The 15419-nt window shown below is 52.6% G+C and overlaps 1 protein-coding gene across 19 annotated transcripts in view; it reads left to right on the forward strand.

Annotated features, from left to right (window-relative positions):
• Window positions 1-15419, forward strand: part of MAPT (microtubule associated protein tau) — a 43738-nt gene that overhangs the window by 23991 nt on the left and 4328 nt on the right. For 9 of the 19 annotated variants that reach the window (XM_085039965.1, XM_085039967.1, XM_085039963.1 and 6 more), the window contains 10 exons: window positions 1702-2568; window positions 4727-4773; window positions 5647-5805; window positions 6756-6876; window positions 7395-7445; window positions 7860-8125; window positions 10927-11019; window positions 11167-11259; window positions 14562-14643; window positions 14812-14924. In XM_085039965.1, the coding sequence (XP_084896091.1) occupies window positions 1702-2568; window positions 4727-4773; window positions 5647-5805; window positions 6756-6876; window positions 7395-7445; window positions 7860-8125; window positions 10927-11019; window positions 11167-11259; window positions 14562-14643; window positions 14812-14924 (1892 nt within the window). Of the gene's footprint in view, window positions 1-1701; window positions 2569-4726; window positions 4774-5646; window positions 5806-6755; window positions 6877-7394; window positions 7446-7859; window positions 8126-10926; window positions 11020-11166; window positions 11260-14165; window positions 14205-14561; window positions 14644-14811; window positions 14925-15419 lie in introns of those variants that run through there. The other 10 variants (XR_014846177.1, XM_085039973.1, XM_085039972.1 and 7 more) reach the window with 10 other exon arrangements.

A 15419-nucleotide genomic window follows, 5' to 3' on the forward strand; every position in this document is an offset into this window, starting at 1 on the left:
TGGGTGAATTGTCTGTCACTGGGACCAGTTGGTGCTGCCCTCGTGTGCAATGGTTGCTGGTGGCTTGGGAATTTTGTTCTGTGAGGAAATGCTCTGCACAGCACTTGTGCAGTTCTCCCTGTTCCTGACAGAGGAGGGGCATACACGCTTGGAATGTTCCCACATACTCATTTCAGGAAATTGCAGCTTCTCATGCACCAAATGTCTCTCTCAGATGGCCAGAGTCATGGTGCTTGTTTGTCCAGTTGCAAAGCCAGGGCATTCTCCAGGCTAGAAAAGCTGATGGACAGAGCTGGGATGTGCTGTGACCAGAGGAGCTGCTCAGATTGAACACAGGCACTGTGGGCCCTGCATGTCACACATGAAATAAGGGAATTGTTTAATTACTGTGTCTTTCTAATGTAAAACATGAGTCAAACCTACTCACTGATAGCCTGACTTTAACATTAAAGGGGTTTTTTCTCATCCCAGTGTCAGGGAATGTGAGTGACAAAGCCAGACACAGTGGGCTGCGAGTGTTCTCACAGCATTAATTATGTGTCTGCTTGGATGAGCCAAAAATTATCCAGGGACACTTGGCTACCTGGAAAGCTTCTCTTGCCTCTGCTCAGTTCAGAGTTGACGGAAAACTGGTTTTCCCAAAGCCCCCAGTGCTGGCTTAATTCCATGGGGCAGATTTAGGGGTTGAGACTCCCCATGGTGTTTCTGTCCTGCCTGCACTGTACACCACAGCCCTAATTTAGTGCGCTGCTTAAAGTCTTAGTGAAAAGCCATTTTGCAAAGCAGTTTCCTCTGCAGTAAACATAACAAATCCCTCCAGCTGGGCAGTATCTTTCCTCCTCGTGGCTCCATTAGTGCATTTAGACATCCTTGTCTTTTGCAGAAGTAAATAGGTCTTTGCCTTCTCAGCTCAGGGCAGAATTCAGGTTGTTGCTTTCCACACACAGATGAGCACAATTCTGTGCACTCTGCTCCCTGCAACTAGAATAAAACCTTTTACTTGCCTGGCCAGTGGTTTTTGGACTGTCAGCTTTTCCTTATATGAAATAGTGGCACCACTCTAAAAAATCAGGATTATTAGTGGAGGGGGATGAAGTTCTCTCTTCTCTCTGCTCTGGTTTCAGGGCTGTTTCTCACCAGATTTTTACTTAGCCCTTTTTGTCCTGTCCTAGGATCTTTTCAGCTCTCACATACAAGTTCTTTGTGTGGTTGTTTCACTTAGCTGTGATATTCTCTTAAAATGGGGAGGACACTAATGAAAGACCAAGTCAGTCTTGACTTCATCTTTTCTTGTTTTAGTCTTGTTTGTTAATTTGCCTAAGCCACAGTTGTGATCTCAGTGCTCTGATTTAGGCTCTTGACTTTTCCTGATCAGTGCTCAAAAAGGTCTGGGCCTTGCTCAGGCCCTTGAAGACAAGAGGAGGTGGGCGCTGACCAGCAAACTGATGGTCTGGTGGTGGTGTTAGGGGAAAAGGAAGTATTCTTGGCTTCTGGAAAACTCTTAACCAGATTCCCATGGGGATCAGAGTTTCTTTAAAGGCAAAAGCCACTGTAGGAGTGAGTTATCTGTTTGGTGGGGTGGGACTTGTTTGTCTCTCTCAATTGCCAGTAGAAATCCTGACTCTCTCAGCATTAAGTGATGTTTGACATGCCTGTGCTAATTTCTTGCCCATGCTTCATACCCCACGTCTTCAACTCCAGGCGAGCTGAGCTCCCCAAAGCTCCAGCCTGGCCCTCAGCAGCGTGTGGGAGAGGCAGCAAAAAGTGACAGCCAACCCCCAGAGCAGGGAGCGAGGCTCCAGCAGCCGAAGGCTCCGGCAGCAGCTCCCACCAGAATCGAGGTCACCATCCCAATACCCCTGGATATGTACCAAGGCTCCGGAGCATCCGAAGGCAGCAGTGAGTTGTGGGATCAGGGAGGCACAGAAGGCGTCGGTGTGGAGCCAGAGCTGGGCCGTGGTGCTGTGCAGGGTCTGGCAGGAGCAGGTGGCACAGGTGACCATAAAGATGGACCATCTCCTTTGTGTGCCAGAGCTCCAGCAAAAGAAGATTCCGGTGGCCAGGACAGAGATGAGGACCGGGATATTGATGAAACTTCTGAGCAGGGTTTGCCTTCCCTTGTGGATCAGCGTGTTTCACTGGGACCTGAAAATGGCTCGTGTCCAGCAACAGCCAAGGAGACTCGTGAAGAATATGATGGAGAAAACAAGTCCAAAGATGTCCTCAGAGACACCCCAGGAGAGGCACTTCTGATTGAAGCTGAGTCACATAAAGCAGGAGAGGACCAAGAGGAGAAGCGACAGCCGCTGGGGGGAGAAGGAGGTCCAGAGGTCACCCCATCAGAGCCCTCTGAGAGTGTCCCCCAGAAAGAGACTGAGCCCAAGGAGGGAGAAGATTCTGGACCCGTGCTAGAAACAGCCAAACTCCCTGTTGAGGTAGAAGGTGGTGAGAAGGACAAAGATGCTCCTTCGGAAGAGGCTGTGCCCGATGCAGGAGGCCGCCGAACACCCAGGAGGAAGCCTGGTGGCCTGGCTGCAGACAAGGCCAGTCGTGTCCCTCTCCTCAAAGGTGTGTGCTCCAGCTGCTGCGCTGGCCTCAGCTGGCTCCCGACAAGGCTGCCTGATCCAGCAGCTTGCTGCCACCTCGACTCCTGCTGCTTGGAGATGGCCTGGACCTGTGCTGTGACTGATCTACAACGCTGCTGCTCCCCCTGCCCCTCCCTCTTTATTTAATCCTGGGTTGGATTGCCAGAGCCTCGCGCTGCGGTTCTGTGTCCCCTGCATGGTGCTGGCGTGTCCCTAATCATGCTTTTTTTCACCCGTTTTTGTTTTGATTCCCTTGGATCTGTTGGGTGGGTGCCTTAACTCCCACCTGGCACCTTCCCAGAGAAGACGAGGACCGGCTGGACGTGGCTCTGGCATGCTGGAGTGGGGCTAACCTGGCGTGTGCAGCTTGTTCCGGCAGGACACGTGCCATCTGGTTTGCATGTCTGATCCAATAACTCTTGGAATTGGCTTTCCTAATGAGGAGGGAGGAGGAAAAAGGCAACGATGGCAGGTCTAACCATGGAAAAGCCCCCAGATTGATCCTGTTTCTTGTACTTTCCCCTTAAATATCCGCTCCCAACTGCTGCTGGAGGCATGGTCTGCAGCCAGCAGGACCTTTTTCCACTGCCAGGCATGTCCATTGCTCTTCCAAAGCATCCTGCTGCAATCCCAGCTCTGGATGGGTGTCCGTGGGTGTGCCAGCACGGTGCTGGCTTTGGGGGTTCAGCAGGAGCCTCCTGTCTCTCTGGAGGCACCTGAACGGTGTGTGGGGCTGGGCTGGGCTGGGAGGGCAGTTCTGGGTGAGGGTCTGAGTTCACCACTGAATGCACAAGCATCCCTTAGAGCTTTCCTTTCTGCAGGGCTATTTCCCACCTCTCCTGGGTTCAGGAATGTCCCAAAGGCCCAGCTCAGTGGCTGAAGGCAGGTTGTGCTGTGAGCTGGGGCAACCCAGGGCAGCAGTACACACCTTGGAGTCTCACTGTGTTGTACCTCAGCTCTAGCTCTCCAGGGTCTCTGCTGGGGGAAGCTCTGCCTTTTCCCCCAGACCCACATTCCAAAGGCTGGCTTGGCTGCTCCCAATAGCCTGGGAATGCTGCTCTGGTTTCCGGCTCTTTGCTGCACAGGGCTCACGGAGAAATTGTTGATGGAGCTTTCTCCACTGGAGCTAAAGCTCATAACATATTTCTCGTTGTTCCCTATGGGATCAGCAGTGGGAAGCTTTGCACGTGTGCTGCAGGGCGCTGGCATGGCTTGCACTGGAGCCTGGAGCAAGGGTGGGGTGGGGATGCACTGCCCAGAGCCAGCCAGCTTCTGATTCAGTGGGAGAAGTTTAATTATTTCATGGTCTTTCCCTTCAAAGACAGAGATGCTTAGTGGCTGTTTGGCTCCAGGCTTGCTCCAGTGTGCAGTTTAACTGAATTTGGGAAGGGTGCAGCTGCTCTGGGATGGGTCAGTGCTGGATTAATGGCACTGTCCATGTCATCGGGAAAGGGCTGATCCCCCAGGACAAGTTTCAAACACTGGGGAGAGCATCAGCAGCTTCTCCACCCAATTAGCAGAACACAGGGGGAAAAGGGCTTTGTTGTGAATGCCTTGTAGTACAAACTTTATCTTCCCCCCATTTCTGATCTCCTAATTAGACTGACCCAGGTGGAAGGGGCACTGTGCTGGGAGGCAGGGAGCAGCGTGTCAGGAGAGATGGGAATTAACAACAGCCAGGGATAAAAGTGCTCTGCAAAGCCAACTGAACAGCCCCCTTAAATGAGATCACAGTGCTGCTGGACTGGGGCTTCCTTCAGTGTGAGTCTCTATTTATATGATTGTTAGAACAAGTGGGTGCTTTAGAGACTCGTGTTTAGGGTTGAAGGGAACTTTGTGTCCTAAACTGGATGGATCCTGCAGGAACTGGGTGGGAATCTGGGCAAAATGCTCTCACAAACCTCGTTGGTGTGTCTGCTCTCCAGTGCTGACTAACACAGGATCATCTGCTAACGAAGAAGGAATGTGTTTATGGAGTGGTGGAAGTATTTCTGCAAGAAACAGTGACTTTGCCATATTTCTAAGAACAGTATTGAGTTTAAGGGAGAGCAGGGACAGGCAACACCCCCCAGCAGTGTGTTGTCAGCTCTGGAGTTTATGACCAGTCCCAGGAAGTGTAACTGTGTGTTTCCATCTGTCAGGTCGTGTGGACAAGGAAGGGACTGAAGCTGATGAAAAGAAGCCCAAGGTAAGCTAAAAAACAAAGCCAGGGGTGACACCTGTCCATGTTCCTGGCTCCTCTCCTGCCCTCCTGGCCTGCTGTTGTGCCTCTTAGGAAACCTTCCCATTATGTTCCATTTTTCTGTTTGTTCTCAAGAGTGTTTTTATTTTTCCTTCCCTCCCCTGGGCTTGGATGGTGCAATCCATGTGTCTCTTTGAGGGTGAGGAAATGGTCCAAATCTAAATCAAACGTGTGGCTCATGGGGTTGGGTGGGTGGTTGCAGAAACCATTTTCTCAGCCCAGGGCTGGAAAGCAGCAGCTGACCTTGGGGCAGACTCAAAACTGTGCAGGGCTGTACTGGGGAAAAGCATAACTGTGAAAAGAGCAAAACATGTTATTAAAACATTAAATTAAATACTCTGGGCCTTGCAGATCATAAAATGTCCTGAGTTGGAAGGGATCCACAAGAGTCATCAAATCCAGTTCCTGGCTTTGCACAGGACAAGCCCCCAAAAACAACCCCCCAAAAAGATGTTCTGGGTGAGGAACAGAGTTTAATAATGGGTAAATTCCAGAAATTTAACATGTGTCATACTGGTAATTTTGAGGAGGTTTAGCTCAGCTGCCCATTAGCCTCGTTAGTGCCTGAGTGAGATAATGGACAAGCTGAGGGGAGATCCAGTGAGTGAAGAGTTAAAGATGAGGAATAGAATTATTTTCAAACTCTGAAATTGGGTATTTCTCTGTACACTGCCCTGGCAGTCCCAGCCATCACCTACCCCACACCCAGCTCTGTATTGCACCTTCTAATCCTGTTTAATGTCGCTGATCCATTTTGTTTCCTTCCCATGCTGATTTTTTTTGTTTTTGTTCCCATTTTATTTCATTTCCACGTCCAAGAAATCCGCACCTTGCCCTGCCAAACCCCCAGGCTCCATCCCCCCCCTCCGACACGCAGCCCCTCCGAAACCACCCTCCAGCCCTGCCTCGGCCTCTAAACGAGCCTCTCCTGCCTCTCCCCGGCCTGCCAGTACAGGAGTGCAGGAGACAAGAGCCAAGGTAAGGGAACGGGGTGTGAGAGAGGCAAAGGGTGATGGCTGGAGGCATTCCTGGTTGATGGTGCTTGGCTGAGTCCTTCCCTGTCCCATGGAGAGGGTGGGATGTGCTTCCCTCACCTTCCCGGGTGAAGCCAGGCCTGGCTCAGGTTTTGGTGTTGGGAGGAAGCAGCACACAGAGCACAAGCAGTCTTGCTGCAAGGTGTGACTTGGTGTCCCTGCGGCATTTCCAGGTGCCCTTCCTTGTTCTGCAGCTCTGTTTGTGTTTCACAGAGCATTGGCTGCAAACAGCTGTGCCAGGGCTGCAGGTGCTGCACAGAGTAGGGAATGCAACACACCCATGGCTAATCCTGCAGGGTGAACAGAACCTCCAGATTTTTCCATTTGTGGCATTTAGTCATGTAAATACGCCCATGGTGAGGGAAGGCACAGGGAGTGCAGGTCATATAGAACTGTAGAATCCTGGAATGTTTTGGGTCAGAATGGACCTTAAAGCTCATCCAGTTCCATCCCTGCCATGGCAGGGACACCTCTCACTATCCCAGGCTGCTCCAAGCCCTGTCCAACCTGGCCTTGGACTCTTCCAGGGATCCAGGGGCAGCCACAGCTTCTCTGGGCACCCTGTGCCAGTCACAGAGGCTGGGATTAATTTATCTTCTGTACAAAATTTTAGCAGAACAGGGGAAACTGAATGGTGAAATTTAGAGAACAGAGGAGTTGAACATTGTAAACCAGGTGTGAGTGTGCCATGAACGGTGTGGCTGAAGCCAGGGCTCACCCAGGAAAGGTCACAGCTGCTCCACCAGCCCAGGAGTGGCTGTGCCCTGGCTGTGGAGGTGGGACATGAGCAGCACATTCCAGGTGTGGGGAATCCAGGGGAGGAGGTGGGAGAGTGTCATGTGCTGTGATCCCGAGGGGTGACAGCCCATCCCTGACATGCTGCTGTGTCCCCAGGGCCAGGAGGCGAGGGGTGGCTCGAAGACAGGGCGCACAGGGCAGGCGCAGAGGAACTCCACCAACGCCACCCGCATCCCGGCCAAGACCCCCACGACCCCCAAGACCCCTCCCAGCTCCGGTAGGTGACGGTGGCAGCCATGTGCTGGTGACTGGGTGGTGCTGCTGGGCAGTTCCAGGGGTTGATGACCAAACTCAGCCCTCTCCCAGGGCTGGGGCTGCAGGGCCAGGGATGATCCCTCTGAATGGAGCCTTTCCAGGTGCTGCTCGATCCCCTCTGCTCACACAATTGCTAGTGTGTAGGAGAGGGCAGTTGCTTTATCCTGTGGGATTTCTTCACATTTTGAAGATTTAGGCAGCTCCATTTTTTTAATCCATCTACTCGTTTTCTCTCTGACAATATTTCACAAAGACCAGGGGCAAGAGGATCAATTCTTCGATTACAGGAGTGGAGATTAGCCCATTATGCTCAGAGAAGAAAACCCCAGAAAGCATCAGGCATTGTGAATTTCCATTAAAATGGTGCATTTCACTGGATATATACATCTATTTCATACTTAACCAGAGCTGCATAAAACCTTAAATCAATTAATTTTCCAGCTTTATTATGTTTAAGCATCTTTCTCATTCACTAAACAGGCAGAAAGGAGCAGAAAAAACCACCTCCTGCAGCAGCAAAGACTGAGAAAGGTGATGTTTAAGGGTCTTTTCTTCCTTCATTTCCTTTTCAATCTGGGGACAGTGCTAAGCTGCTCAGCGATCAGCCGTAGTTAAATACAGAAAATAATTTTTTGAAAACGCTTACAAATTTCAAGTAGAAAAGTGGTTCTGAATGTCTTTTGTCTGTAATTCGTCGTGCCACGCTTGGGTGGGGAGTCTTACTGATGATCCAGGCAAAGGAGACCATCTTCCTTCTGGGATATTAGGAAATTGCCTTTAAATCGCAGTTTTTCCTTCAAAATGGAGTAGAAGAAAGTGCAGCCACCACCCTGCCCCTGCACTGGGAGTAGCGGGTGGGCTCTGGGACGAGGCAGAGCAGCCCCCAAGGGCAGCAGGGAGCAGGGAAAAGGTTCTGACCGGAGCTGTCCTGTCTGCAAACTCCAGGTGAGCAGCCCAAGTCTGGAGACAGAAGCGGTTACAGCAGTCCCGGCTCCCCCGGGACTCCAGGCAGCCGTTCCCGTACCCCCTCTCTGCCCACCCCACCAGCCAGGGAGCCCAAGAAGGTGGCAGTGGTTCGCACCCCACCGAAATCCCCCGCCTCTGCCAAGACTCGCATCCAGCCGTCGGCCGCGCCCATGCCCGACCTGAAAAACGTCAAGTCCAAAATTGGCTCCACTGATAACCTGAAGCACCAGCCTGGAGGTGGCAAGGTAAACACAGACTCTGCTTCCCAGGGGCCTGGCTGGGGGAACAGCAGGTGCTGGATGCTCCATCCAGGATGGGAGAGCCTCCCTGGAGCAGCAGCAGCCTGGCCGTGGGCAGTGGGCAGCTTCTGCTGGGCTCCAGCCTGACTGTGGTTTGTTTGAAAGGGTTTGGGTTGGAGTTCCTTGCCTGGCTTAGTGCAGCTCAGCTGTCCCATGGAGGCAGAGGTGTGGGTGTGATGGAGTGGCTGCTGGGGGAATGACATTCCCTCGAGGTGTCCAGGTAGGGACAGCAGGCTGTGACCTGCAACCCTGAGGAGTGGCAGGATCAGGGTTGTGTTTCTGAATCCCACGCTGTGCCTGGAGCACTGCAGCACTGTAGCACTGCAGGAGAGGACAGGATGGTCTGTCTCCTCCTTCTGAGGGTCTTGGGCTCTGACCCCCCATTTTCCCGGAGATTGGGATTTTGGATCCAGCTCTGTTGGCAAGGTTTCGGGTTGTGTTCTGCTGTCAGGTGCTGTCTGGCTACATGGTGCAGGGTGGCATGGCCAGAACTGGTGGCACTTGTATCATTTCAACCACTTTGCACTCCCAGAAAAGTTGCTTCACGAGCAGCAAAGTCACCTCTGGGCTCTATGTGCTTGGGAATGAGGGTCTTGGGTTAAATTCTGTAAGCCTGGCAGGAGACACTGCCTGTCCTGGGGGTGACACTGCCTGTCCTGGGGGTGACACTGCCTGGCTCCAGACCTTGTAGAGCTGTAACAAAGATTTTCTGAGTGCTGTGCATGGCATTTTGTGTGAGCAGGTACCTCCATGGCTCTGAATGTTCCCCTTTGGCACGGGCGGAGGCTTTGAGCTGGCTCCTCTGCATCCTCTGAAATGGCAGCCTGCTTTTCCATGGTCTCTCTGGGCACCTTCCACCGTGGCTGGCGATTTACTGGCTTTGTGCCACAATCCAGGGGGGCTCTGGAGCCTGGGCAGGGCTCTTGGTCATGAGACAGCAGCACATGAGCACAGTGTCCTTTTTGGGGGGCTCAGTCCTCCTGCCCACTTAGCACAAGACATAGGTTTTTCTTCCCACCCCCACAAGCCCTGTTCTCCAGGGACTTTAGAAGGAACCCTTGTTTACTGGAAAATAGTTAAATTATTTGCTTGTTCTTTTTTAATCCAGCTTTTACAAGTTGTTTTTTTCTCTCTCTGCTTCTCTGTTTGTTCTTTTTACTGAAAGAGTAAGAACAGCTGAATTTGGGACAATTCCTTGCTCTTTGCAGGGGAGAATGGCTGGATGCTCTGTTGGGGATTCTGTGGGACACAAGGCTGCTCTCAGCAGAATGGTTGCAGCTGGAGCAGAAGGGGCTGATGGCACATGCTTGATTTTAGGCTGCTCAGAAATGTGTTTGTAGCCTGCTCTCCGTGCAGATTCCAGACCCCCAGCCTAGGGAAGCAAAGGAACACGGGGCACATGTGCCAGGAGCCAGCCAGGCCATGTCTCTGCCAGTGTTCCTGCATGGTCTGAGCACTTCTGTTGTCGCTGGGTCACCAAGTGCTGCTCTGGCAAAGCCTGGTCTGGCAGAGCTGGGTGCTGATTTGTGGGATTAGTTGATGTGAACTCGGAAATCCTGCTGGATTTCATGCCAGCCATGATGCTTCTCATGCTGGAGAGCCAGGGGTTAGCAGGGAGCTCTCCTGGCAACAGCAGGCCGGGGTGGGAGTGCTGGGGTGGAGGTGATGTGCCTGCTCAGCCCTGGGGACGGTGCCATCCAGGAGTGTCTGTGCCCAGCAATGTGCCGCTGCTGGGCTCTCGAGGTCCCTCTCGCAGGGCTGTGCCTCACACAGGCTCACACCTGTGGGTTGTCACCTGTGGGGGTTGTGAAGCCACTCCAGTGTGTGTGGGGAAGGAGCAGGGGTTGTCTTCTCCCTTGGGCTGCCTGGAAGAGCTGCTCTGATGCCTGAGGTCGCTCCAGCGCAGCTCCCACCACAACCAGTGGGGAAAACAACCCCTCAGTGGAACCAGCTTCATTAGCACAGGAATCTGTGTGTGGGGAAGGCTTTGGGGCTGGAGGGTGTGGTTAGCATGGCGTGTGGTTCCCATGTGGCAGCAGGCCCTTCCCAGCCTCGCTCCCACCAGAGATGGCAGTGGGAATATGCCTCAGAGCTGGGATGGGGCAGCATCCCGGGCCTGGGGATGCATCCCTGGCAGTGTTGGCTTTCTCTTGGTAGCTGTGGAGGGAGTGTGAGCCCTGTGCAGAGCAGAGCTCAGTGTCCTCTCCCAGTGCTGGACACACAGCTCCTGCTCCCCAGCCTGGCCAGTGGCACCCATTTGCCCAAGGCCAGGTGTGCCTGGCCCAGAAGGGGGTTGGGGTGCCTGGCATGGGAGCTGGAGCTGGGCAGACATTTTCCTCTCAGCTCCATCTCTCCTCCTTCCGCTGGCTCTGCAGAAGCTCAGTCTCCAGGCACTGGTGGAGTCTCTGAGCACTGGTGCCTCTCAGCACTGCCTTCAGCAGGTTTGCTGCCCAGCAAGTTCCCTTTTGTTCAGTAAGAGGAACCTTGCTGAGGTGGCTTTTTGGCTGCTGTTTGTGGCCTGAGACCCAGGGCTGCATCACTACCCAGACATGTCCAGTCTCTGGCTACAACCTGCCCACCTCCACGTTCACTCTCCAGCCCAGGAGCAGACAAATCTGTGCAGCAAGCCAGAGATTCTCGTTTTCACTCCTGGCACTGGAAGGCAGGTTCCTGGTTTTAGGGATATAACACATGGTCAAGCTGCAGATGGTCATGTTGTTTCTCACGCTCTTTTCTGGCTACTAAAGGTGCAGATAATTAATAAGAAGCTGGACTTTAGCAGCGTTCAATCCAAGTGTGGCTCAAAGGATAATATCAAACACATCCCGGGCGGAGGCAGTGTGAGTACCTTCACACTTTCAGTGCTCTATAATAGTTCTTATGATAAGTGGCATGTTGTGTACACTAAACTGCCAATGCTATCTGCAGTGACCCTGCCATCAGATAGCTATTGGTGACGTGCAATGACTCTTTTCTGGCTACCAAAGGTGCAGATAATTAATAAGAAGCTGGACTTTAGCAGCGTTCAATCCAGGTGTGGCTCAAAGGATAATATCAAACACATCCCGGGCGGAGGCAGTGTGAGTACCTTCACACTTTGAATGCACTGTAATAATCCTGATTTTAGTGGCATGTTGTAACACTAATCACCAATGCTATCTGCAGCCACCCTGCTGTCACATAGCCATTGGGGACGTGCTGTCATTTAACTCCATTAACCCAAAAGATGAACCCTAACAAGTCCTGGACATGCCTGACATGTACAGAACTAACTGCCCCATGTCCAAACTACGTCTGTAACAAAACATCCCAGTAATTCCAGGGCTTTGCACCACCTAGAAGGCTGAAAGCCTCCCTGTGTGCAGGCAGGGGCCTCTGGCACACAGTGATGCAGGAGATGGGTAAATTTATGAGCAGACCCAGTCCTCATTGCTTAATGTGCTGCTGAATTGGACATGATCCTCCCAACATGTGAACATGCAGGTTCCTGCCCATTCCCACCAGGCAAGTATGATCCATGCAAATATTAAGCTTCTCCTTGCTAACAAATATGTCCAGCAGTGCCCACGGAGGCTGAGCCTAAAGTACTGTTGAGTTAATTGATTTGAACGCTGGCATTTCCAGCTGTTCCCTCGTAAGTACCAGACTCAGCCTTCAGTTACTGTGCCAGAAACCTGGAGAAACTCCACAGAGGTTGGTGGATTTATAGCTGGGGACAGTTTGGGTCCAGGAAAGATGCTGGACCGAGGAAGACTCATCCCTGAGACCCCAAACAGTGTGACTGGGGTCTGTGGGTCTGAGATGTTCCCCATGGAGTTTCCTTGGGCTGTTTTGATCTGTGTGGATGCCCTCCCTGAGAAACTGAGCCTTGCAGGAGGTTTGGCACATGAGCACGGGGACACAGATGGGTTTGCAACCTCTGGCTTAAATTTGGTGTCACTCTGCAGTGATTTCCCAAGCCAGAGGAGCTGCTCTGCAGAGCTCAGGCCCCTGGGAAGCAGTTCCAGGGTTGTTCCTCTTCCTTACTCCATGGCCCTGCACTGCCTGGGCTGCCCAGGGTGTGGTGGACTAGGAGTTGGTGTTGGCCACGAGTCCTCCATGCTGTGGCTGGTGATGAGCTTGTTCCTTCCTTCGTGGAGAGCTCTCACCATGGGCATTTGCAGCTGCAGTGGGTGAAGAATTACCTGGATTTTCAGCTGGGGGTTGTGATCCCTCCACAGGCCTTGCCAGAACTGAAAACCCTGTGATCTCTGCCAGGCTGCAGCAGCTTTGGGAGCTCTCGGAGCAAAGCCTGACAGGGCAGAGTGTGGCTGCACAGGCTGTCCTGGGGGCTGGGCTGGGCCTTGGGGCAGCAAGAGATCCCAGGGCTTTGATGGCCTCTGTGGCTTAACTCCCCACAGCACTATCAGCAGGGACCTCCTGCCCAGCCATCGCTGCTTCCAGAGGGAATTGTCACTCCCTGGGGTTGGTACCTGGATTTTTCAGCCTGTGGATGCTCTGACCAGGTGATGCCTTAGGCAAAAGTTGGCCTCGGCATTGCTGATACTGAGGGGTGAGATCCCCAGGTCTCTGGCACTTGTTTCCCAGGCAAACAACTCTGTTCCCCTTTTCCTTTCTTGCTAAAATGTGGAGGATCCTTCTCTGCTCCCCAGCAGGATGGGAAGGGATCACGGAGTCCTGCCTGTCAAAAAAGGGACTGGAATGAGAGCAGAAAGTTCCAATTGCTGATTGCTTGCTCTAGAAATGGGAGGACTTTCAATCCCAGGTCTCAGTGGTGCCTGAATTGCTCATAGACTCCTTGAGGGTCACAGCTGGGATTAGAAAGGCACCAGCTGCCCTTTTTGGGTCTGTTTCCTACTTTCCAACCAAATCCAGCTCCTCTCCTGCCCAGTGCATTAAACGTGTGACCTTTCCCCAACGCTGTCTCCACGTCTGTGTCCACACTGTGCTCCCAGACCCCGAGGGGTTGCTTTTCTCCCTCCCTGTCTCCTGTCAAATGTGCCTTTTGGTCTGCGTGAGCATTGGAGACAAGGCAGGTCAGCAGGGCTCTGTGCTGTGGGACTGAGCCTCTGCTCCTCCTTTTCCTGGCTCCACGGTGGGTGAGAGCTGCTTCTCAGGGCTGTGAGTCTGTCACTGAGGGTGATGGGCCAACGTGAGAACTGAAGGATGCAGCTTCCCCTGGGGCTTTTGGGTCAGCCCAGGGTGCTCGGGTGGGGAGCAGAGGCTGTGATGAGTCCTTGGTGCCTGTCCAGGGAGGAGTCAGCTCCTCTCCACAGCTCCCTTTGCTGCTGGCACATCCTTCTGAGATTGCTGAGTGCATCACACTCACTGTGGTGCTTGGGGGAAACATGGAGAGCAGCATCTGCTACCCTGGAAATCCAGGCTGTCCCAGTGTGTAGGAACCAACCTCGAGGTGTGGATGATCCCATTCCTCCTGCACAGCCCAACTAACTCCAGCAGCAGCTGACCACACCGAGGTGTGATCCCAATCCAGTGTCCAGGGGAACTCGTGGGGTTCTGGGGATGTTTTCTGCCCCCTTGTCTCCTGCTCCTGCCGTAGCTGCCTGTGTGTGCTGTGGTTCGAGGGCCTCAGCCCTCTCCTGGTGTGTAACTGCTAACGTAGCACTGCCGAGCCCCAGTCGGTGTCCCTCTGTGTGTGTCCTGTGTCCCCTCTGTCCGTGCGCAAGAGGCCATCGGCCCCACGCGGTCTGGGGACAGGGGGGATCTGTGCAATTGCTGGAGCCCATGTTCAGAGACATCATGGGCAAAACACATCAAAACAGAGCTTAAATATCACGAAATGCTGTTGTGGTTCAGTATTTTATAATTGCCATTTTAATTTCTATGATGTGAGCTTCAGATATTTAGACTTTTCTTTGGTTTTTTTTTTTTTAACCCTTATTTCCATTACAGCATTTTTCAGAAATGCATATTTTGGTCACTCTTTTAAAAGTTCTGTGCACATTGATCATTTCTGTTCTTTCAGTTTTTGTGGACATAAGCTTTATGTTTTACACCAGAAAAGGTATTTATTTTTTACGTTTTCTCTCTGGTATATCTCCTCCTTTTGGATGATGTGTATGCAAATCTTAATTAATTACCACTCCACTTTCTCTCTCACTTGAGCACTTTAAAATTGCCTCTACTCCCCCCTCTGTGGAGAGGTGATCTCGTGCATGCTGACATGTTAAGAGGCTACTGCACACGGGCATTAATGATCTCCCATTTCTGATGACAGTTTCTTTGGTGTCATTAATCCTCCTGGGGTTTGAGCTGTCCTTTCCCTCCAATCCAGCTCAGGTGCAGCTGTGTGTTGTGCTCCCCCTCCCCAGCTGCCTGTGCTGGGCACAGCTCATCCCCTTCTCCTCTCTCCTACGCTCAGGTGCAAATCGTTTACAAGCCAGTCGATCTGAGCCATGTGACATCCAAATGTGGTTCCCTGGGCAACATCCATCACAAACCAGGTACCCTTTGGGCTGTGCTGCCTGGGAGCTCTCGGGGCTGGTGGAGGGGGCAGAGGGCTGGGGAAGGGCAGTGGGTGAGGACAGGCAGTGACTGGAGCACCCCAGTGAGCTCTGGAGTGCTGGATGCTGTTCCCAGCTCCTGACCCACCTCTCACTCTTCTCTTCCAGGTGGTGGCCAGGTGGAGGTGAAATCTGAGAAACTGGACTTCAAAGATAAGGTGCAGTCGAAAATCGGGTCCCTAGATAACATCAGCCACGTCCCTGGAGGAGGCAATAAAAAGGTAAAGGGGCCCTGGGGACAGGTGTGGGAGGTCAGGGTCTGGCCTTGGACAGTGTCCTGCTCAGGGGACATTTGCTGAGCAGAGCTGTGGCACTGCTGCCAGGATGTCTCCGTGTGTCCTGTGGCCACCCGAATGGGTGTGAGTGTCAGTGACAGCCTCTCCTGTGGTTTCCTGCTCTTTCTGCTGCTCTGAAGTTTATGTTTGTGTCTCAAACCCTCCCCATGAAGAAGCGTCACCACAGCAGGCCCTGTGGTGCTGCTGTGACACAGAGCTGGCAGCTGGGGAGCTGCAGAGGTGTTGGATCCCCAGTGAAAGTGGAGCATTAAAGGCTCAGCTTTATTTAGGGCAGGTGACTTTGCAGCAAACTGGCCCTTCAGAAGGTGATTTCTCCTTCCTGACTGAGGGCTCCGTGAAGGCAGGGAGTGTTTGGGGGGATTTAAATGGGAAGACAAAAGGCACTTGGGTCAGGGAAACACTGAACTTGGCCTGAGCTGT

This window comes from Lichenostomus cassidix, chromosome 27 (genome assembly GCF_008360975.1).
Source record: "Lichenostomus cassidix isolate B80296 chromosome 27, HeHo_3.0, whole genome shotgun sequence".
Taxonomy (NCBI): domain Eukaryota; kingdom Metazoa; phylum Chordata; class Aves; order Passeriformes; family Meliphagidae; genus Lichenostomus; species Lichenostomus cassidix.